Source organism: Panulirus ornatus, chromosome 42, assembly GCF_036320965.1.
Source record: "Panulirus ornatus isolate Po-2019 chromosome 42, ASM3632096v1, whole genome shotgun sequence".
NCBI classification, from domain to species: domain Eukaryota; kingdom Metazoa; phylum Arthropoda; class Malacostraca; order Decapoda; family Palinuridae; genus Panulirus; species Panulirus ornatus.
Window position 1 is genome coordinate 22,335,633 of NC_092265.1, and position 22,523 is coordinate 22,358,155.

The 22,523-nt window shown below is 47.1% G+C and overlaps 2 protein-coding genes across 2 annotated transcripts in view; both read right to left on the bottom strand.

The window, feature by feature from the left end:
- LOC139761967 (uncharacterized) overlaps window positions 1-5,810 on the bottom strand; it is a 14,208-nt gene extending 8,398 nt beyond the window's left edge. Inside the window, exons 1-4 of the mRNA XM_071686699.1 lie at window positions 5,571-5,810; window positions 2,389-2,525; window positions 1,843-2,032; window positions 1,013-1,229 (exon numbers count right to left, since the gene is read on the bottom strand). Of these exons, the coding sequence (XP_071542800.1) occupies window positions 1,013-1,229; window positions 1,843-2,032; window positions 2,389-2,525; window positions 5,571-5,661 (635 nt within the window). The 5' untranslated portion in view covers window positions 5,662-5,810. The remainder of the gene's footprint in view (window positions 1-1,012; window positions 1,230-1,842; window positions 2,033-2,388; window positions 2,526-5,570) is intronic.
- Window positions 5,811-6,666: 856 nt separating this feature from the next.
- Window positions 6,667-19,805, bottom strand: LOC139761966 (uncharacterized). The gene is made up of 8 exons (XM_071686697.1): window positions 19,640-19,805; window positions 12,194-12,344; window positions 11,966-12,040; window positions 10,626-10,708; window positions 8,506-8,658; window positions 8,213-8,331; window positions 7,884-8,056; window positions 6,667-7,343 (listed from the first exon to the last, which is right to left on the bottom strand). Exons 1-8 carry the CDS (start codon window positions 19,665-19,667, stop codon window positions 7,190-7,192), a joined length of 936 nt encoding a protein of 311 aa, XP_071542798.1. The 5' UTR covers window positions 19,668-19,805; the 3' UTR covers window positions 6,667-7,189.
- Window positions 19,806-22,523: the final 2,718 nt, after the last annotated feature.

Here is a 22,523-nt window from a genome sequence, read left to right on the forward strand (position 1 = left end):
TGGAATGCCTGGAACACCACTGACCTGGTGCCTAGAATGCCTGGAACACCACTGACCTGGTGCCTGGAATGGCTGGAACACCACTGACCTGGTGCCTAGAATGCCTGGAACACCACTCACCTGGTGCCTGGAATGCCTGGAACACCACTGACCTGGTGCCTGGAATGCCTGGAACACCACTGACCTGGTGCCTGGAACACCACTGACCTGGTGCCTGGTATGCCTGGAACACCACTGACCTGGTGCCTGGAATGCCTGGAACACCACTGACCTGGTGCCTGGAATGCCTGGAACACCACTTACTTGGTGCCTGGAATGCCTGGAACACCACTGACCTGGTGCCTGGAATGCCTGGAACATCACTGACCTGGTGCCTGGAATGCCTGGAACACCACTGACCTGGTGCCTGGAATGCCTGGAACACCACTGACCTGGTGCCTGGAATGCCTGGAACATCACTGACCTGGTGCCTGGAATGCCTGGAACACCACTGACCTGGTGCCTGGAATGCCTGGAACACCACTGACCTCGTGCCTGGAATGCCTGGAACACCACTGACCTGGTGCCTGGAATGCCTGGAACACCACTGACCTGGTGCCTGGAACACCACTGACCTGGTGCCTGGAATGGCTGGAACACCACTGACCTCGTGCCTGGAATGCCTGGAACACCACTGACCTCGTGCCTGGAATGCCTGGAACACCACTGACCTGGTGCCTGGAACACCACTGACCTGGTGCCTTGAATGGCTGGAACACCACTGACCTCGTGCCTGGAATGCCTGGAACACCACTGACCTGGTGCCTGGAATGCCTGGAACACCATTGGCCTGGTGCCTGGAATGCCTGGAACACCACTGACCTGGTGCCTGGTATGCCTGGAACACCACTGACCTGGTGCCTGGAACACCACTGACCTGGTGCCTGGAATGCCTGGAACACCACTGACCTGGTGCCTGGAATGCCTGGAACACCACTGACCTGGTGCCTGGAATGGCTGGAACACCACTGACCTGGTGCCTGGAATGAGCCCCCTGATAAGGTGTCTGCTGGAGACCAGGTTGGAGGCGTGTCCCGGGTGGCCGACCCTGCCCTCAACCCTCCTCCAGGTGATCCTGAAGCCCTTGCTGGGGCGCGGGTTGCTGGGGCTCTCTGGGGCGTGGGTCGTGCCCCACACCACCGTCAGGTTCTTGCTGTGGACGGGCCCCAGCACCAGGTACAGCCACGGACCTGCAACACAGCGTAGGGCGCCCATCAACTTAAGGGCGTCATTGCGGTACACAGTGTGTATATAATTCACGTAAATGCCTCAACTACCTCGTTACGATCGCGTAACTGGCTAGTGCTACCTCTTACCCCACTAGCAGTACCTCTTTCCTAGTTAGTAGCAACCCTTTCCTAGTTCATGGGACTTCTTTGGCTTGCTATTAACACGGGGAACTTGTGAACTAGCTAGTATGGGCTGTGTGTTATGCGTAGATCACACTAGCCAGTCATTACTGAGGAGCGGAGTCCTCCGCTTACCTGTCTAACTGTTACCATTATCTGTCTATCAGCTGAGAACACCAACACCTCGGTTGCCAGACGTATGTCTGCCAGGCACCTCGGTTGCCAGACGTATGTCTGCCAGGCACCTCGGTTGCCAGACGTATGTCTGCCAGGCAGTGGGAGAACTTGTCTGCTGATTTACCGCCACCTATCGCTCCATGTCGTCACCCGTCGTCAACTGATTAAAACAGCTGCCTAAAAGCCCCTACCCTGCTGTGGGAGAGAACTACGTGCCTGTATGGGGGGGGGGGGGGGCGTGGGGAGAGCTTACTAGTTACCTGTGGGTTGGGCGTACCTGTGTGGGCCTTGTTCTGGGGGATGCGCGGTACCCTGACGAAACTGCAGACGGAGGACAGGTGCTCACACTCGGCCACTTCCCGCACCAAACACACCCGGTACTGCCGGTCGTACTTGAGCCCCTCCTTGATCAGGAAGCTCTCCGTGCTTGGGTCGAGCTCGTAATTCCCCACCTCCTTGAAAGTCACCTGTTGGGGTGGAGAGGGGGCAAGCTAGGTCACAACCTGAGGGGTCAAGCTAGATGACAACCTGAAGGTCAAGCTGGGTCACAACCTGAGGGTCAAGCTAAATGACAACCTGAGGGTCAAGCTGGGTCACAACCTGAGGGTCAAGCTAGGTCACATCATGAGGGTCAAGCTAGGTCACATCATGAGGGTCAAGCTAGGTCACATCATGAGGGTCAAGCTGGGTCACAACCTGAGGGTCAAGCTGGGTTACAACCTGCAGTTAGTGGCTTACTTTCTGTCACACTTCTGCTCACACTGTAATGCTCATGTAAGACTGTGATGGTAGGTGGCAGGGCAACCCCCCCCCCCCGTCTCACCTGGGAAGTGTAGGTGACGGCGTCCCAGGTGAGGGTCAGGGCCTGGTGGTGCTGGCCTGGGAGCTTCCAGGTGACCTCCACCTCAGGTCCCTCCGTCCCCTCGGCCCTCGTGACCTGAAGGAGTAGCGACGACGAACCTGCGGGTGGGTACACGACAGGTCACAACGAATCAGCATCCTACACGACAGGTCACAACGACCAGCGTCATACACGACAGGTCACAGCGACCAGCGTCGCACACAACAGGTCACAACGACCAGCATCCTACACGACAGGTCACAACAACCAGCGTCGTTCACGACAGGTCACAGCGACCAGCGTCGTACACGACAGGTCACAGCGACCAGCGTCGCACACAACAGGTCACAACGACCAGCATCCTACACGACAGGTCACAACGACCAGCATCCTACACGACAGGTCACAACGAAGAGCATCGTACACGACAGGTCACAACGACCAGCGTCGCACACGTCCAATCTGGTCGTACGGTACACGCGACCTGCATGTGACGGTACGGGTCGAGAACGTACGCTACATCACAGATCATGGTACACCATAACTCTCTCCACACACGAACGGTACGCGATAAGGACCAGGACGGGTCAGGTCGTACCGGGGTTAAGGATAATGATGGTTGGAGAGAAGGGAACAGGAAACGAACATAGTAGGACGATAGAGAGATAACAACACACAGAATACATAGTGTGTGATCATGTAAACACCCGTGCGCCTCACTTCGTCTCTCCCTCCTGACCCCTTTATTATACACAGACCTTCACTTCTGGGTACACTGTACGTAGTGTCTGTGGGCAGCAGTCATAACCTTGCCCTTGTAGTTCCCGTGTACCCCCTCACCAAACGAGTGACGACGTCAGGTCATTCGACCTCTCTAGTGGGATTGCGTCACGGGACAAGAGAGGGATTGCGTCACAAGACTAAGAGAAGGATTGCGTCACGAAACGAGTGATTGCGTCGCAAAACTGAGGGATTGCGTCACGAGACTAGAGAGATTGCGTCACAAGACTAGAGAGGGATTGCGTTACAAAACTAAAGAGGGATTGCGTCACATAAATCTGAGGTAACGCATCTCTTAACGTTGCGTTTGCATACGACGCAGCTGCTCCGAAGAGATGGTCGACCCTCTCTCGAGCGCCAACGAACCAGACTTCGAAGTCCATCAGAATTCGTTGGGTCAATACATTTCGTAAGTTACTCTTATGATGTGTGTGTGTGTGTGTGTGTGTGTGTGTGTGTGTGTAGCTATGGGAAGAGCATCGACGGAGGCCATTCTAAGGGTTGGATGCTGTGGTGGGGCCGGCCAACCTCACACCTCCCTGACATATTATTGATCTTCTCGCCTCCTCTCTCCCTCTGGTGTTATCTGGCCACTGACCTACGGATCGTGTTCCCTGCCACTTCACTCCCCCATAGATAAGATAAATCCACGACGGTAGTGGGAAAGATTAAGTGAATCCAAGTATTGGGAAGACAGACAATATGAAGCTTCGTACGTGCCATCTGGTGGCTGGAAGGCGAATGATTGGGAAGCCTTTTTGTTTTTTTTTTTGGGGGGGAGGGCGTTGGTGTGGTGGGGTCAGGACCCCTCAGTGCCATCGAGGAAATACGACCCTTGAGCACGACGGCACGACCACAGAGGTGTGTAGCCCTTGAGCACGCGATGGTTTACGACTCCTCGGCACGATGGTACGACCCCAGAGGTGTGTAGCCCTTGAGCACGACGGTACGACCACAGAGGTGTGTAGCCCTTGAGCACGACGGTACGACCACAGAGGTCTGTAGCCCTTGAGCCCGACAGTACGACCACAGAGGTCTGTAGCCCTTGAGCCCGACGGTACGACCACAGAGGTCTGTAGCCCTTGAGCACGACGGTACGACCACAGAGGTGTGTAGCCCTTGAGCGCGCGATGGTATACGACTCCTCGGCACGACGGTACGACCTCGAAGCAGCTTGGGTTGATTCGCAGCGCTCTGATCCCGTGACCTCCTGGGCTGGGTTGGGCCGAGGTCACCACTGGGCGAGGTCAGCCGCCTTCAAAGAAGCCATGACCTCCGAAATCGCAACAGTTCAATCATCGTTTAATACAGATATAGTTAGTAATAGCGACTGTTCCACCGTTTTCTTCGCGCACTATTAAACTATTCTTTCCAGCGTTTGTTGAGGGTGGGTGGGGGGGATATCAGCGAACAGACGAAAAAGATAATTGTTATCTTTCTTATCTAAAGAAAGCATCCGTCGGGGATCTAGATAGGGCCCTGGCCTGTGTGTATAGGCCAGTCCAGTCTCGCCCACACCATCTTCGCCCTACGCAAAGCCCCTCACACGTAGGCCCACACTTTACAGCAGTGTCAACACGAACGAATAGAGTGATCCATCGACCAGGAATAATGGTATTGAAATTAATGGGGAAGATGTCCAACACAGACTTGAACAAAAGTTTTTTTCAATTAAAAGACGGGGCAACACGAGTGTAAAACTCCCTCCCCCTCGCAATACAGAAATGATAATCGCAAATGGTAATCACATACACATGAAATAGCTCTTAATTGCCAATGGTAATCACATACACATGAAATAGCTCTTAATTGCCAATGGTAATCACATACACATGAAATAGCTCTTAATTGCCAATGGTAATCACATACACATGAAATAGCTCTTAATTGCCAATGGTAATCACATACACATGAAATAGCTCTTAATTGCCAATGGTAATCACATACACATGAAATAGCTCTTAATTGCCAATGGTAATCACATACACATGAGATAGCTCTTAATTGCCAATGGTAATCACATACACATGAAATAGCTCTTCGAAAGAGGTCGGAACAGAACAGTCAGACGACCTAACATGGTATTAAGCAATTAACTTGTTGACAAAGATGTTACAAACGACTTTTCTAATAGTATGATAGTGATGAAGGAAAGAGAAATGACTGAGGACATATGGGTATAATGCAGAGAGCATTCAGTTTCAAGTATGATAGTAAACAGTGGGCAAGAGCTGGGACCCCAAGCATGTAAAACTCTCTTCTCGAACAGTACAGATGGGTAATCACACACACACACACACACACACAGAGGATGTGTATGAATGAGGCGCCACAAACATTGATCACTGCTGGTTACAGCCACAGCAGCACCACACAGTACCTACCTTCCACACGGGAGACACATATGACCCACGCCACCACAACCATCACCACACACTGACTCCCCAGTCCCGATCTAGGGCCACGTAACGTCATCGTCAGCCAAGTCACCAAGGGACAGGATCGTCTGCGGTGCTTAGGGAGGGTGGAGGGTATTGGAGGCGGGAGGGGGGTCGGTCGTGCCTGAGCCGCTGGGTCGTGTCTGAGCGACTGCACAACCGTTACTGGACGACCCCCGTCACTCGGTCCGCGGCACCTTGGGAGTCACCTCACTCACGGACCCTGAGATAGATACGTGGCGTAATCTAATCACCGTGGACGCTGATAACAACCCTCGGGGGCCGTGATAACACGCTGTGTGGTGCCTGATACAGTCGGTGGTGGGCCAGGGTACCCGGTGGAGGGCGACGCCCGCGCCCTTCCCTCCCTGACGACCTTGCCTGCATCTCCCGCCTGAGCAGGACCTTGGCCGAGACTTGAGCGGCTGACAGACAAATGTTTCCTGCTGGAGCAGGAGCAGGCCAGCGGGCAGCAGCAGCGACCGATAGTACCTGGGAAGCAGGTCAGCAGGACTACTACCACCACCTGCTTGTACCGTGGCAGCAGGCCAGCATCAGCAGGAGCGGGCCGTCGCTACCTCCAACTCCTGACCAGATTATTAAACGCTGTGTCGTCACACTAGAGTTAATAACGCTTCTGTATTCAGCGGGACGCCTTCCGCGCCCCAGTTGGTGTCCTGCGTCGCTGAGGAACTTCTAAACATGTGTGTCTTTACCTTCGGCCTCCCGCGGGGGCGCGCTGGCTCTACTCCCGGGCCGGGCACACGCCGGCTCGGGCAAGACCAGCGGGAAATTCATGGAAATCATGAAGGACTCTGTCGTATGATTTGGTCTAGGATTCGTCTGGGACGCCTGTGAAATCAAGACATCTCACTGTGTGTGGGGGTACGATGCAATCTTGCTACCTGCGGTGTGCCGGCAGAGACAGTTCGCAGGAACAACACGGGACATGGGAGAGCGACTCGTGTATCTGGAGGTGTGGGGTTGTGGGGAGGGGGGTAACGGTAGCGTGTGGCCAGGAAGGTTAATAATCTAACGCCACTGTCCCGATAGAACCCCTTTTTTTTTATTCATTTTCCTCGAACTACAGCAAGTTACTGGACACACGGTCGTATGTACAGACGCCTATGGCTGAGGAGGATACAGACGCCTGTGGCTGAGGAGGATACAGACGCCTGTGGCTGAGGAGGATACAGACGCCTGTGGCTGAGGAGGATACAGACGCCTATGGCTGAGGAGGATACGGACGCCTGTGGCTGAGGAGGATGCAGACGCCTATGGCTGAGGAGGATACAGACGCCTATGGCTGAGGAGGATACGGACGCCTGTGGCTGAGGAGGATACAGACGCCTATGGCTGAGGAGGATACAGGCGCCTATGGCTGAGGAGGATACAGACGCCTATGGCTGAGGAGGATACAGACGCCTATGGCTGAGGAGGATACAGACGCCTATGGCGGAGGAGGGTACAGACGCTTGTGGCTGAGGAGGATACAGACGTCTATGGCTGAGGAGGATACAGACGCCTATGGCTGAGGAGGAGTTGACGTCGCACCACAGCGGAGCTCACAGCCACGTCGACGAGGCGTCGAGCACCCTGGCGGTGTTGAGGGACCAGTCGTAGTGGTAGAGGATGGACGACGGAGGCGGGCCGCCGGCAGGAGCCAGGAGGGCGTCAATGGCTGTTCGCTCCGCCTCGCCAACGTACCCCTGGATCCACCTGTGTCAGGCAGGGTAATATCTGATTAGCCAGTCAGTAACTACAACCATGAGAAGCGTGTCTTTAAGGTCATGAATGGGAAGCTAGGATGGGAAGAAGGATAATCAAACGGGTGTGTCTTGAGTGTGGGAGCAATGGAAGGTTTTACAGCACACGCGGGTTGATTGGTGATATATCCTGTGCTATATCTGCCACATATATCAAGGTTTCCCCCCCCCCCCCTTGAGTATGAGTTTCCCAACCTTGGGTATGATGGAGTAGCCTTGCGCCTTGACAATTAAGGGTCAAGGCAGAGGTCTACGCCACTTTCCCTAAGGGTCGTACCGTCGAGTTCAGAGTCTTCCCGTTTAAGGCGTTAAGCCAACGTTTAAAAAGATCAATCTACTTGTGTTTCCCGGTAGATATTAAGGATCACAAAGGATGGTCACCCAGTTTATCATATTGGTTGAGCAGAGGTTGGCACAGCTGTTGCCCACACACACACAAACACACACACACACACACACACACACACACACACACACACACACACACACACACCTGAGCATTCCTTGCTGGTCGGGAGCGAAGTCGTCCCTGTACCACTGGAGGATCTGCGGCAGCCGCAGCACCCCGTCCCTCGCCTCCACCTCCTGCCGCAGGTAGGTCTTGGTGGCTGCCTCCAGCGACGCCTCCAGGTTGCCTCCCGTGTACACACGCACCGCCGGGCACGACTGACGGATAACCCACACTAGTAAGACGTGTGTCTGCGTCTGGCTGTGTCTGTATCTGGTGTCGGTATGGAACATATATATATATATATCATATATATCATATACACAAATCTGTGTTCCTATATGACAGGGTAACACGTGAGAGGAAGCGCTGACCTTCGCGCCACAGTTGAGGGCAAAGTGTATCCTGGGGTCGAAGGTCGGGGGGCAGTGCCGCAGACGGGGGTCACCGGGTGCCAGGGCCAGGGTGCCAGTGCTGGGGTGGGGCCTGTTGCCTGCCACAAGACAACAACACACCACGTTAAGATAGCTTAGGGATCCCGGACTTGTGACACGGAGAGGAACCACGGCACGAGTGCTAATGTAAGTTCAGGGACGAATGAACATAACAAGTATGGAGGAGAGAGAGAGAGAGAGAGACAGACAGAGAGAGAGAGAGACAGACAGACCTCTGAGTATTCCGTGTTCGATCTGGTCGAGGGTGTATGAGTGAGGGCCGATGCTGTAGGCGTAGGCCGTCCAGAAGTTGGCCACGTCCAGGGTGGAGGCGGGAGGTTCCTCCAGCTGAGCGATGCTGTCCACCGTCAGGGCATTGTACACATCTGACCCACTGCTCTAAGGAACCATAACTCCCGTAACCCTCACACACCACTCTATACATATACTCCTTCTCGCTACTATAACCTCACGAACTCTTGTCACAACCACTATAACGTCACGAACTCTTGTCACAACCACTATAACGTCACGAACTCTTGTCACAACTACTATAATGTCACGAACTCTTGTCACAACTACTATAATGTCACGAACTCTTGTCACAACCACTATAACGTCACGAACTCTTGTCACAACTACTATAATGTCACGAACTCTTGTCACAACTACTATAATGTCACGAACTCTTGTCACAACTACTATAACGTCACGAACTCTTGTCACAACTACTATAACGTCACGAACTCTTGTCACAACCACTATAACGTCACGAACTCTTGTCATAACTACTATAACCTCACGAACTCTTGTCACAACCACTATAACGTCACGAACTCTTGTCATAACTACTATAACGTCACGAACTCTTGTCACAACCACTATAACGTCACGAACTCTTGTCATAACTACTATAACGTCACGAACTCTTGTCACAACCACTATAACGTCACGAACTCTTGTCATAACTACTATAACCTCACGAACTCTTGTCACAACCACTATAACGTCACGAACTCTTGTCATAACTACTATAACCTCACGAACTCTTGTCACAACCACTATAACGTCACGAACTCTTGTCATAACTACTATAACTCACGAACTCTTGTCACAACCACTATAACGTCACGAACTCTTGTCATAACTACTATAACCTCACGAACTCTTGTCACAACCACTAGAACGTCACGAACTCTTGTCATAACTACTATAACCTCACGAACTCTTGTCACAACCACTATAACGTCACGAACTCTTGTCATAACTACTATAACCTCACGAACTCTTGTCACAACCACTATAACGTCACGAACTCTTGTCATAACTACTATAACCTCACGAACTCTTGTCACAACCACTAGAACGTCACGAACTCTTGTCATAACTACTATAACCTCACGAACTCTTGTCACAACCACTATAACGTCACGAACTCTTGTCATAACTACTATAACCTCACGAACTCTTGTCACAACCACTAGAACGTCACGAACTCTTGTCATAACTACTATAACCTCACGAACTCTTGTCACAACCACTATAACGTCACGAACTCTTGTCATAACTACTATAACCTCACGAACTCTTGTCACAACCACTATAACGTCACGAACTCTTGTCATAACTACTATAACCTCACGAACTCTTGTCACAACTACTATAATGTCACGAACTCTTGTCACAACTACTATAACGTCACGAACTCTTGTCACAACTACTATAATGTCACGAACTCTTGTCACAACTACTATAATGTCACGAACTCTTGTCACAACTACTATAACCTCACGAACTCTTGTCATAACTACTATAACCTCACGAACTCTTGTCACAACTACTATAATGTCACGAACTCTTGTCACAACTACTATAACGTCACGAACTCTTGTCATAACTACTATAACCTCACGAACTCTTGTCACAACTACTATAATGTCACGAACTCTTGTCACAACTACTATAACGTCACGAACTCTTGTCATAACTACTATAACCTCACGAACTCTTGTCACAACTACTATAATGTCACGAACTCTTGTCACAACTACTATAACCTCACGAACTCTTGTCACAACTACTATAATGTCACGAACTCTTGTCACAACTACTATAACGTCACGAACTCTTGTCACAACTACTATAATGTCATGGCCTCTCGGTCACAACCACACATAACGTCCACAACTAACGTCATAACCTTTATCACGTCATCACTATAACGTCACGACCCCCTACTCACGACCCCACCATCAGATGCAGGACAACTCTATACCGTGTGTGGCATCTCGACCAGCCTGTGGGCTCGTGCAGTCCTCCCAGGTCGGGGAAGGACGGTGGTACAAAAGGATACTGATGAAGAAAGCTTTCCTCTCCTCCGGCTGCAGGACCGACACATCCACCTCCCCCAGCCTGGACGCCAGCTGACGGTACTCCCTGTAGAAACAGTGATAATAATATTCCTTCGTGAATCATCGCTTTCCCCCCACTAGAGCGAGACAGCGTCAGTAACCAACGAACGATAGCAACATATACACACGCCGCCTATCATGTATAATGTACTGCAAGCCAGAGTTAATCATCCACAGCCATGTCCTACATGCTGCCCCCATGACTTAACTTGACCACTTCAATTGACGTAGTGGTTCAGTCCAATCCCAACACGTCGCCCCGTCCCCCTTATACCATATCGAACCAATACGTTCTGTCCTATACATACCTCTCACCCTACTGAATCTTCAGAGCCCGACACCCAGGTATTGACTTGCTTCCTCACCTTGGTCTCCTCTTCTCCCTTGTTCCCTCCACTTCCCCTTAGTCAGTCTTTCTTCGGCCCATCCCTACATATGCCCACACCATTTCAGCACACCCTGATCACCTCTCTTAATCACACTGCATGACTTAACATACACTGTCATTCCTCACACGATCAACCTGCCCCACGCCATATAATGTTAGCATTTCATCTCTGTAAACAGTGCTGGAACTTCGTTCTATGCGTTCGATGTTACTCAACTTTATCGTAACAGATAATGACCTCTCAGTCCACACGCCACCTAACCTAACCTGAACCTTAGTCACATCTTGCACCCTGTGCCTCACTTCAGCCCTCATAGGTCCACCAGATGCCATGTCCACCTCCGGGTACCTAAGGCATTCTACTTCTCTGGGTCCTCCTTCTTCAGTCTTACATTCCTATCATCCTGTCTCACTTACCCCCAGCTCTCTGCAACATTTCGTCATCCTGCTTTTGTTCACATTGACTCTTATCTTCTTCCACATACTTCCCTAGACTCAGACACCAGCTCTTGGATTTCCTGTTTCGAGTCTGCCACTAGACCCGCGTCATATGCAAACAGCAACCGACTCACTTCCATGGCATACCCCAGCTTACCGTTGACCCACCCATCGCTCCAAGACCTCCCTCACCACCTCGTCCATGAACAGATCAAACAGCCTCAGTGACATAACACATTCTTGAATTAGACCCACCCTCACTGGCAATAATAATAATAATAATAATAATAATAATAATACTAATAACAATAATAATAATGATAATAATAATAATAATAATAATAATAATAATAATAATAATAATAATAATAATAATAATAATAATGATAATAATAATATGGTATCCTTGACCACACAGTGACCAGTCAAAAGGCATGAGACAGATTTGGTCCCCACCTGTACTCCTGGGATTCCTTCAGGGCCGTATAGTTCACAGTGCCGTCCGCCTCATCCAGGAACCTCCCGGTCAACCTGCAGGGGAGAGAGAGAGAGAGAGAGAGGAGTCAAACATTCAGAACCAAGTAGTCGTTATAAGCGAGAGCTTTCCAGCAGAGCGAACGCGCTCTTCCCTCGTGGGTATGCTCGGCTACGTCATCCATAACAGTTGATGGATTGGTTGCCTACCTCAACATCGACTTCTGGAGCAGTTGAGATATGACCGAGGCGTCGCTGGCAGCGGCGCCCTTCGTGGCCACATCTCCAGGCTGGGGCAGGTTGAGCACCTTCACCTCAGCCATCCTTGCGTCCTGCCTGGGCGACGGTTCGAGATCCCAGTCTGCGGCGACAGAAAGAGAAAATGGAATGAAATAGATACCACATTGGAAAAATGGCTTCACGGTTCGTTGAAATGGGTTTCCTCAAGCCATTCCTTCAACGCTGGACGTAAGCACCGAAAACCTGACTGGAATAGTAAGTGACCCAGCGCTACTGACGCGCCTGGCTGGTGTGTATCATGCCGGTCAGCTGGTCCCCCCAGATACAGCAGAAGACACATCACAACACCTGGAGTGCCTCGCGCCACCGTATATATCATAGGGCGGGTGTGTATACACGCAGGCGAGTATGCATCACACGAGAACATGAGGGAACACGATCAATATGAACGAGATTCTCCCTAGTGTCAGCACTGCCCAGGGAGACGGGAGGAGGTTACGTAGGTCGGGCCTGGGAACGCTGCTGCAGACATACTCGAAGTATGACCCGGAACAGGTATTCAGTAATTGTGATCTTCATAAATCGTTCAAAAGGTCTGGAAATGACCGTTTGATGGGTGATCATTTCTTGAATAATTGTGACTCGTCTCTCACTCTGATGGGGATAAGTCGTCCAGCCTTTCCTTGGTCAAGGAACACCATCGAAGCAGAACGTAATATTTCCAGGAACTCTGAGCTTCATTCCATCTATATTTTTATAGCTTCATAAACCACTTTATGGCCACCATTAGCCAAGCACAAGTGAAACGATCTCTTTAATACACCATGAACTACTGGCCTTCCACAATTTATATTCTTTTTCATACACATCATTTTGCCAAACTCTTGAGGAATGCTTGCAGAGCCTTCGGGTTCCAGGAATTTCCTGGAACCCTTGAAGGAAGATGCTTGCACATTCCTTTTGTTCCAGGGGATTTTGCGGAGCCCTTGAAGGACGCTTAAGGGATGCTCGCAGAACCCTTGGTTCACATGGGATTTCCTGGAACCCTTAAAGGATACTCGCAGAACCCTTGGTTTTCAGGGAATTTCCTGGAACCCTTAAAGGATACTCGCAGAACCCTTGGTTTTCAGGGAATTTCCTGGAACCCTTAAAGAATGCTCGTAGAACCCTTGGGTACCAGGGGATTTCCTGGAACCCTTAAAGGATGCTCGCTAACCCTTGGTTTCCAGGGGATTTCCTGGAAACCTTAAAGGATGCTCGCTAACCCTTGGTTTCCAGGGGATTCCCTGGAACCCTTGAGGGATGCTCGTGGTTCCGCGGAACCCCTGTTGAAAACCACTGAGGCAGGTAATGTAAGGGACCTGACGGTGTGGTAAAAATCGTTATGGCCACACACGCCATTTGAATCTTGATGACGTTGGAGGGATTGAAATGAGAGCTCGAAGACAGCAATCAGCTGACTTGGGGCTTAAAAATCGGTTCTGATTAGACGCAGAATCTCTCTCTCTCTCTCTCTCTCTCTCTCTCTCTCTCTCTCTCTCTCTCTCTCTCTCTCTCTCTCTCTCTCTCTCTCTCTCTCTCTCTCTCTCTCTCTCCTTTACTTTCTTATCCTGGAAAATCATTGGACAGAAGACTAATCTCAAATTCTTATTGGCTGCGCTGAATGTGGCGACTTCTTTTTTTTTTTCCTCCAGTGAAGAGTGTGTCAGTCAGTCAGTTGGTGACGACACGGACTTCTCCATTTGTCTAATACCATTTTAATACGCACGAAAACATTTCCTTCATAAAACTGGGCCACTGGAAGAACCGTTGACACTTCCAGCTGAAGAGCGTAGGTAGGTGGGTCACCTTATGGGTTCTTTGGTTGTCAGGCGTGGGGTGAAGGGCGAGGAAGTCAGCAAGTCAGTTCTTGGTGCTCAATCGTGTGTGTTGAAGAGGGTACACAGGCTTTTCACTTGTGAAACCTCTGGTTGCACAGAAAGTCCGGCGACCGTCATTCGCGAAACGTGGCTTATAAGTCTACGGACTTTAGCTCTTGAATCTATGTAAATCAAAGGCATTCAAACACCACCAGACCACTGGGTCACTCTTGAGGCTCTTGGTGAGTGTGGGAGATATCAGAAACTCACAGCATAGTGTGGTAAAACTTTAGAAGACATATAGATAATTGAAAGACAATAATTGGAGCGACCTGCATTTGTTTTGTCACTAATATAGAGGCACAAATAATGAAAGTAACGGACTTGAAGCAAAGTAATTATGAAGTCTATTCCTAAACGTATCTATAGTGATGCTTTCATCCACTGTAATCGGCACATCGTCTCATACGTTAACCCTGTTGAAGAATAAGTTCATCGCCTTCGTAAGTCGTTAAACTCACGAGTTTTGTATCCATATTATTTCGAGTTGGATTCACACGAATCAAGTCTTGGGTAACGTGACAGATCTAGGTTACTTACCAAGGCCTTCGATCATCTTGAATATACCTGAACTCCGTCGCATCTCAACCTTCTCTCTTATAAGCTAAATAGATTCACGTCGTTTGATCTGATCTCGTAAGATATATTTCTCAATCTGGGAATCATCTATGTCTTTGTATTTAGGTAGGGTGACCAAAGCTGAACACAATATTCAAGATGCGAACGATACATGCGATGGAAAAGAGTAAGGATGATTACCCTGGAGTGAAGTTTGAGGGCTCTGCCGAGGAAGCGAGAATTTTGTTCGCATTTTCCACAGCTCTTTGCACTACTTCCTTGGCTTTAGAGTCACCAGAGGTTACGACACTTACGACACCCAAGTCTTTATTATCTACCTCTTGCATTGTGCAACAGAATTCAGACTAGGTTAACTTCTTAGACAGCTTTTGAAACATAATCTGTAAGTCTGTAGACATAGCTTTTTAGCCTTTGAAACAATCTGTAAGTCTGTGGACATAGCTTTTGAAAAAAGAACTATACGCCTACAAACTTAGCTTTTGAAACGAATTCTGTAAGTCTTTAGACTTATCTTTAGAAACGTGTTCTGTATATCCAAACACTTGGCTGTTGAGACATGGTTTGTTAGTCCGTAAACCTTACTTTTGAGACATTGTAAATCGTACACTTTGCTTTTGAAACGTAGTTTGCAGTGCCGTGTTCACAGCTTATAACACGTGGTTTCGTAAGTCTGTAGAGGTAGGTTTTTTTTGTTTGGGAAATAGACTTTGAGGTCAGTCAATATTTTCGTATATTGAAACCTGAATGGTAGTTCACCAAGCTTTCTGTGAGGCGGGATGTACGGACGTGGGTGGAAAGTCCATAATATACATTGAGCAGGACAGATTTTGAATAGAATTTTCATCATAGATCATTAATGTTCTGTCTTTCTTCTGAGGAATATATATATATATATATATATATATATATATATATATATATGGGTGATTTGAATGCAAAGGTGAGTAATGTGGCAGTTGAGGGAATAATTGGTATACATGGGGTGTTCAGTGTTGTAAATGGAAATGGTGAAGAGCTTGTAGATTTATGTGTTGAAAAAGGACTGGTGATTGGGAATACCTGGTTTAAAAAGCGAGATATAGATAAGTATACGTATGTAAGTAGGAGAGATGGCCAGAGAGCGTTATTGGATTACGTGTTAATTGACAGGCGCGCGAAAGAGAGACTTTTGGATGTTAATGTGCTGAGAGGTGCAACTGGAGGGATGTCTGATCATTATCTTGTGGAGGCTAAGGTGAAGATTTGTATGGGTTTTCAGAAAAGAAGAGTGAATGTTGGGGTGAAGAGGGTGGTGAGAATAAGTGAGCTTGGGAAGGAGACTTGTGTGAGGAAGTACCAGGAGAGACTGAGTACAGAATGGAAAAAGGTGAGAACAATGGAAGTAAGGGGAGTGGGGGAGGAATGGGATGTATTTAGGAAATCAGTGATGGATTGCGCAAAAGATGCTTATGGCATGAGAAGAGTGGGAGGTGGGTTGATTAGAAAGGGTAGTGAGTGGTGGGATGAAGAAGTAAGATTATTAGTGAAAGAGAAGAGAGAGGTATTTGGACGATTTTTGCAGGGAAAAAATGCAATTCAGTGGGAGATGTATAAAAGAAAGAGACAGGAGGTCAAGAGAAAGGTGCAAGAGGTGAAAAAGAGGGCAAATGAGAGTTGGGGTGAGAGAGTATCATTAAATTTTAGGGAGAATAAAAAGATGTTCTGGAAGGAGGTAAATAAAGTGCGTAAGACAAGGGAGCAAATGGGAACTTCAGTGAAGGGCGCAAATGGGGAGGTGATAACAAGTAGTGGGGAGGTGAGAAGGAGATGGAGTGAGTATTTTGAAGGTTTGTTGAATGTGTTTGATGATAGAGTGGCAGATATAGGGTGTCTTGGTCGAGGTGGTGTGCAAAGTGAGAGGGTTAGGGAAAATGATTTGGTAAACAGAGAAGAGGTAGTAAAAGCTTTGCGGAAGATGAAAGCCGGCAAGGCAGCAGGTTTGGATGGTATTGCAGTGGAATTTATTAAAAAAGGGGGTGACTGTATTATTGACTGGTTGGTAAGGTTATTTAATGTATGTATGACTCATGGTGAGGTGCCTGAGGATTGGCGGAATGCGTGCATAGTGCCATTGTACAAAGGCAAAGGGGGTAAGAGTGAGTGCTCAAATTACAGAGGTATAAGTTTGTTGAGTATTCCTGGTAAATTATATGGGAGGGTATTGATTGAGAGGGTGAAGGCATGTACAGAGCATCAGATTGGGGAAGAGCAGTGTGGTTTCAAAAGTGGTAGAGGATGTGTGGATCAGGTGTTTGCTTTGAAGAATGTATGTGAGAAATACTTAGAAAAGCAAATGGATTTGTATGTAGCATTTATGGATCTGGAGAAGGCATATGATAGAGTTGATAGAGATGCTCTGTGGAAGGTATTAAGAATATATGGTGTGGGAGGCAAGTTGTTAGAAGCAGTGAAAAGTTTTTATCAAGGATGTATGGCATGTGTACGTGTAGGAAGAGAGGAAAGTGATTGGTTCTCAGTGAATGTAGGTTTGCGGCAGGGTTGTGTGATGTCTCCATGGTTGTTTAATTTGTTTATGGATGGGGTTGTTAGGGAGGTAAATGCAAGAGTCCTGGAAAGAGGGGCAAGTATGAAGTCTGTTGGGGATGAGAGAGCTTGGGAAGTGAGTCAGTTGTTGTTCGCTGATGATACAGCGTTGGTGGCTGATTCATGTGAGAAACTGCAGAAGCTGGTGACTGAGTTTGGTAAAGTGTGTGAAAGAAGAAAGTTAAGAGTAAATGTGAATAAGAGCAAGGTTATTAGGTACAGTAGGGTTGAGGGTCAAGTCAATTGGAAGGTAAGTTTGAATGGAGAAAAACTGGAGGAAGTAAAAGTGTTTTAGATATCTGGGAGTGGATCTGGCAGCGGATGGAACCATGGAAGCGGAAGTGGATCATAGGGTGGGGGAGGGGGCGAAAATCCTGGGAGCATTGAAGAATGTGTGGAAGTCGAGAACATTATCTCGGAAAGCAAAAATGGGTATGTTTGAAGGAATAGTGGTTCCAACAATATTGTATGGCTGCGAGGCGTGGGCTATGGATAGAGTTGTGCGCAGGAGGGTGGGTGTGCTGGAAATGAGATGTTTGAGGACAACGTGTGGTGTGAGGTGGTTTGATCGAGTAAGTAATGTAAGGGTAACAGAGATGTGTGGAAATAAAAAGAGCGTGGTTGAGAGAGCAGAAGAGGGTGTTTTGAAATGGTTTGGGCACATGGAGAGAATGAGTGAGGAAAGATTGACCAAGAGGATATATGTGTCGGAGGTGGAGGGAACGAGAAGTGGTAGACCAAATTGGAGGTGGAAAGATGGAGTGAAAAAGATTTTGTGTGATCGGGGCCTGAACATGCAGGAGGGTGAAAGGCGGGCAAGGAATAGAGTGAATTGGATCGATGTGGTATACCGGGGTTGACGTGCTGTCAGTGGATTGAATCAGGGCATGTGAAGCGTCTGGGGTAAACCATGGAAAGTTGTGTGGGGCCTGGATGTGGAAAGGGAGCTGTGGTTTCGGGCATTATTGCATGACAGCTAGAGACTGAGTGTGAACAAATGGGGCCTTTGTTGTCTTTTCCTAGTGCTACCTCGCACACATGAGGGGGGAGGGGGATGGTATTCCATGTGTGGCGAGGTGGCGATGCGAATGAATAAAGGCAGACAGTGTGAATTGTGTGCATGGGTATATATGTATGTGTCTGTGTGTATATATATACGTGTACATTGAGATGTATAGGTATGTATATTTGCGTGTGTGGACGTGTATGTATATACATTGTGTATGGGGGTGGGTTGGGCCATTTCTTTCGTCTGTTTCCTTGGGCTACCTCGCAAACGCGGGAGACAGCGACAAAGCAAAATAAATAAAATAAATAATAAAATTATCTATTTATTTATATATATTGGAAAGGATCACAATTTTGCGCGTGATCAAGATATTCCTATGAGTCCACGGGGAAAATGAAACACGATAAGTTCCCAAGCGCACTTTCGTGTAATAATCACATCGTCAGGGGAGACACAAGAGAGAAATATGAATCAGTTGATATACATCGAAGAGACGAAGCTAGGACGCCATTTGGTAAACATGCGATTGTCCAAGACATACAACGAGCGTTTATAAACTTATCATTTTACAAATTATATCAACAATAAAGTTCTCTAATTCTATAGACCATCACTAATATCAAGATTATAATTCTTTGTGTATTTGATAATAGAAGATTCAATGATATATCTCGTGGTAATAGAGTTAATAACTGAGATGGCATTACTCCAATTAATACAATAATCATAGTTTTTAACGTGATTAAACAAGGCATTTGATTCTTGTCTGTTCTTATACTATATTCATGTTGCTTAAGCCTAACAAAGATCCTTACCAGTCTGCCCAGCATAAAACTTATCACAATTGCTACATGGCACTTTATAGATGCACCCAGGAGAATTTTCTGGTGAGTTCCTGAATAAGATACTCTTTATAGTATGATTGTTGCTGAAGGCAACATTTACATTAAAGGATTTAAGCAACATGGGAAGTAAACTATTATTAAAAGGGAGAACTAAAAGATTCTTGGTGGCAATGGGAGGTTTGGGCTCAACTCTATAAAATGATTTCTTTGCTGACTTAAGAGATTTATAAACTCGGCCAGTACAATAATGGTGATATTGTTTCATCTTGGACTGGTGATGGTATGGGGTTGGGATGGGTATCATCACCAGCAAATACCATTGCTAAATCTCTGCTGAAGCCAGTCAAGCGAGCGGAGATTACCTTGGTCGTGGCGAGTGGCAGAAGTGTTGCACCACAAGACAGTTGGCGGCCGATACGTGTTGTTAGCCATGACCACAATGCTTAAGGAAATCTGTCACAAAAAGATAAATGTCACCCACCTCTTGTTTTGCTTGTGAGGGATCCCATAGTAAGCCGCTGTAGTTAGCTCTGATCACGTAAGCCAATCGTCTTAATAAATTGTAGTAGTGTTTACTACGTTACGCTATGGCGAACTGCTCTGGGCAGTGAACCGTTAGAATCACTCGGTCTGTTTTAACTGTTGTAACTGTTTCAAGAATACTGATGGTCGCATCCTACGACTCCTCAAGGTCTCGTGACACAGAAAACTTGTCATCCAGCTAGACACAGAAAACGAACTTGTTAATACGGGTACTGTGTCAGTATTGTTAGAAATTGTCAAGATATTGTCAATATCTGTCATTACAGAGTTTTAGAGATACGAAGGCTATGAAAAAAATGTATTGAATGTGGAATGTATCAAAGCCCTTTTCAAGTGCTAAATGATAGTCATGAATATTTCACATAGAAAATCTGGAAAATAAGTCTTCCTTTTGGAAAATGAGTCATCCTTTTGGAGAATGGGTCTCCCTGTTGGAAAATGGGTCTCCCTATTTCAATTTTATGTGTAACGGTAAAATTACTCAACCCAAGATATCTCATTCTGCATTATTTAATACACTTACAGTGATATGATCTGAGTTACTGGCCTCATTCTGTACGTAAGCTTGCATCCCACTTTTGATGTAGCCTTACTGGACCATTACAAGTGAATGTATTACGTTACAGGTAAAGTGATACGTAATATTTGGAATAGTGGCTCACGCAGAATAGAATTTCTGCATCTCCATAAAGTTTTTCACTCAGTTTAACGCCAAACCGAACCGGGTCTGATTTATACATCCAATCTTTTTCAGTGGACAGTCACTCCTACTGAACCAAATACCAGCCATTCTAGCCATCACATACTGAACATACAACATTCAATTCCTATGCCAATAACATCAACACAAAAACAATTCTTCCACTCCACTCTATACTTCGCCTCACCTGCCTGGTCTCCCACCCTGTCATAAGCAAAGATAGCAAAACTACAACCCACTCAAAATAGTGCACACAGAACAATCACTGGCTGCCAAGCAACCATAAACACTCAACACTTACACAATGAAATGTAGATCCTCCCATTATAATCCCACTTCATCATACTTTGCTGTGCTACAGCTCCATAACTAACCACAAATCCTCAAGTAGAAATAAAAAGCTTACACCTGCCTCACACTTCGAAAACCATGACTGGCAGATCCCCAACATCTCCAACAAATAAACCATGACAAAATACAAGCACACTGAAATAACCCGTCAAGCATTGAACATACGCCATCCCAACTCATTACTTAGACTTCACTCCACTAAATATACACGCATTAATAGTAACACTCCCCAGACAAGCAAGGGTCACACTTTCCCGTCTGGGCTCCATCCCTACAAAACCACAAACACCATTTCAACATGTCCCAATACCCTTAATGCAACTACGAAAATGAAGTTACAGATCATTAACTATGCTATTGCCCTTTAGTCTCCTACATAAACACACATGATACAATATCACTGCACTTTATGGTCATGGCTAACTTCCTGAGCACTATAGGAGCCATATAAAGACAGAAGGGACTCTGTGTCAGAAAGTAAGTAAATATTCCCCTCCAAGCAGTAACCTTCCTATTCCAAAGGAACCCCTACAACCCATTCCCTGCTTGTAGTGTTATGGAAAATATTATCCATGAAGCAAATTGTTCTTTTATTCAAAGGAAATGCGATAATTTCTCTTCATCATCCACTGACAGGTCTTTTTTGGTCTTCAACTGAGAGTATCACTATCAACTTCTGTCACTTTGCCTCTCCTTCACTTTCCTGCTTAACAGTATCACAACTGTCTGTACTGTAAACACAGCAACTCCCTTTGGGTCCCATTTCTCCTCTAACTCTTCTTCAGATGACTCTAACATTCCTTCACCCTCTAACACTGCTCTCACTAATTCTATGTCCTTTCCCATAATCTCTTTGCGAACTGTTTGAAAAGCACTTGTCTTTCTAGACACAAGCAAGGCTTATGATTCTGACGGCATCCATCCCCATGTACTGAAAATGTGTGCCTTTGAACTTGCACCTGTGCTTGCTTGTCTGTTCCAATCCTGTTTAAAAACCAGAACTTTTCCTTTTTCTTGCAAGCATGTATTGGTACATCCCATTCCTGAGAATGGTGACTGTTCTAATCCGTCTGTCTTTTGTCCCATCACTTTAACATCTACCATTTCCAAAGTCTTTGAATCCTTCCTCAGCTTCCAAATCCTCAGACATCTTGAATCTCACATTTTCCTCTCTGATTAAGTGCTTGGCTTCCAAAGGCGAGATCAACTGGTAACATTTTTCCTACTTTTACTAAAGTCTCATCATCATCTTGGAAATATTTGGGGAATCCTATGTAGTTACCCTTGACATATCCAAAGCTTTTCACATGGTGTAGCATAAAGGTCTCATCTTCAAGTTCTTATCTTTTGGCTTCTCTTCCTCACTTTGTTCCCTCATTTCTAGTTTCCTCTCTGGCCAGTCTGTCTCCATGGTTGTTGATGGATCAGCCTCTACCCCTATCTACATCAAAAAAGGTGTCCCTTGAGGTTCTGTCCTGTCTCCTACACTTTATCTCCTTTTTCCCAACAATTTCCTTTCTTTCAGAATTAACCAAAAGCACTCATACTCTGATAACTCAATAACATATATCTCCAAATTCTTCAATTCTCCTCCTTCTTCTCCCATTCGAACTGTTTCTCATCTTGGCTTGACTTCTTCAATAAGTTCAGACTTAGACAGAATTTTAATGGTTTAGACAAAATCTGGCTGTTAGGTTTAATGCTTCCAAGACCCAGTTTCTACCCATCTGTCTATCAAAAACTCCTTACAACTTTCCTCTCTCCTCTGATG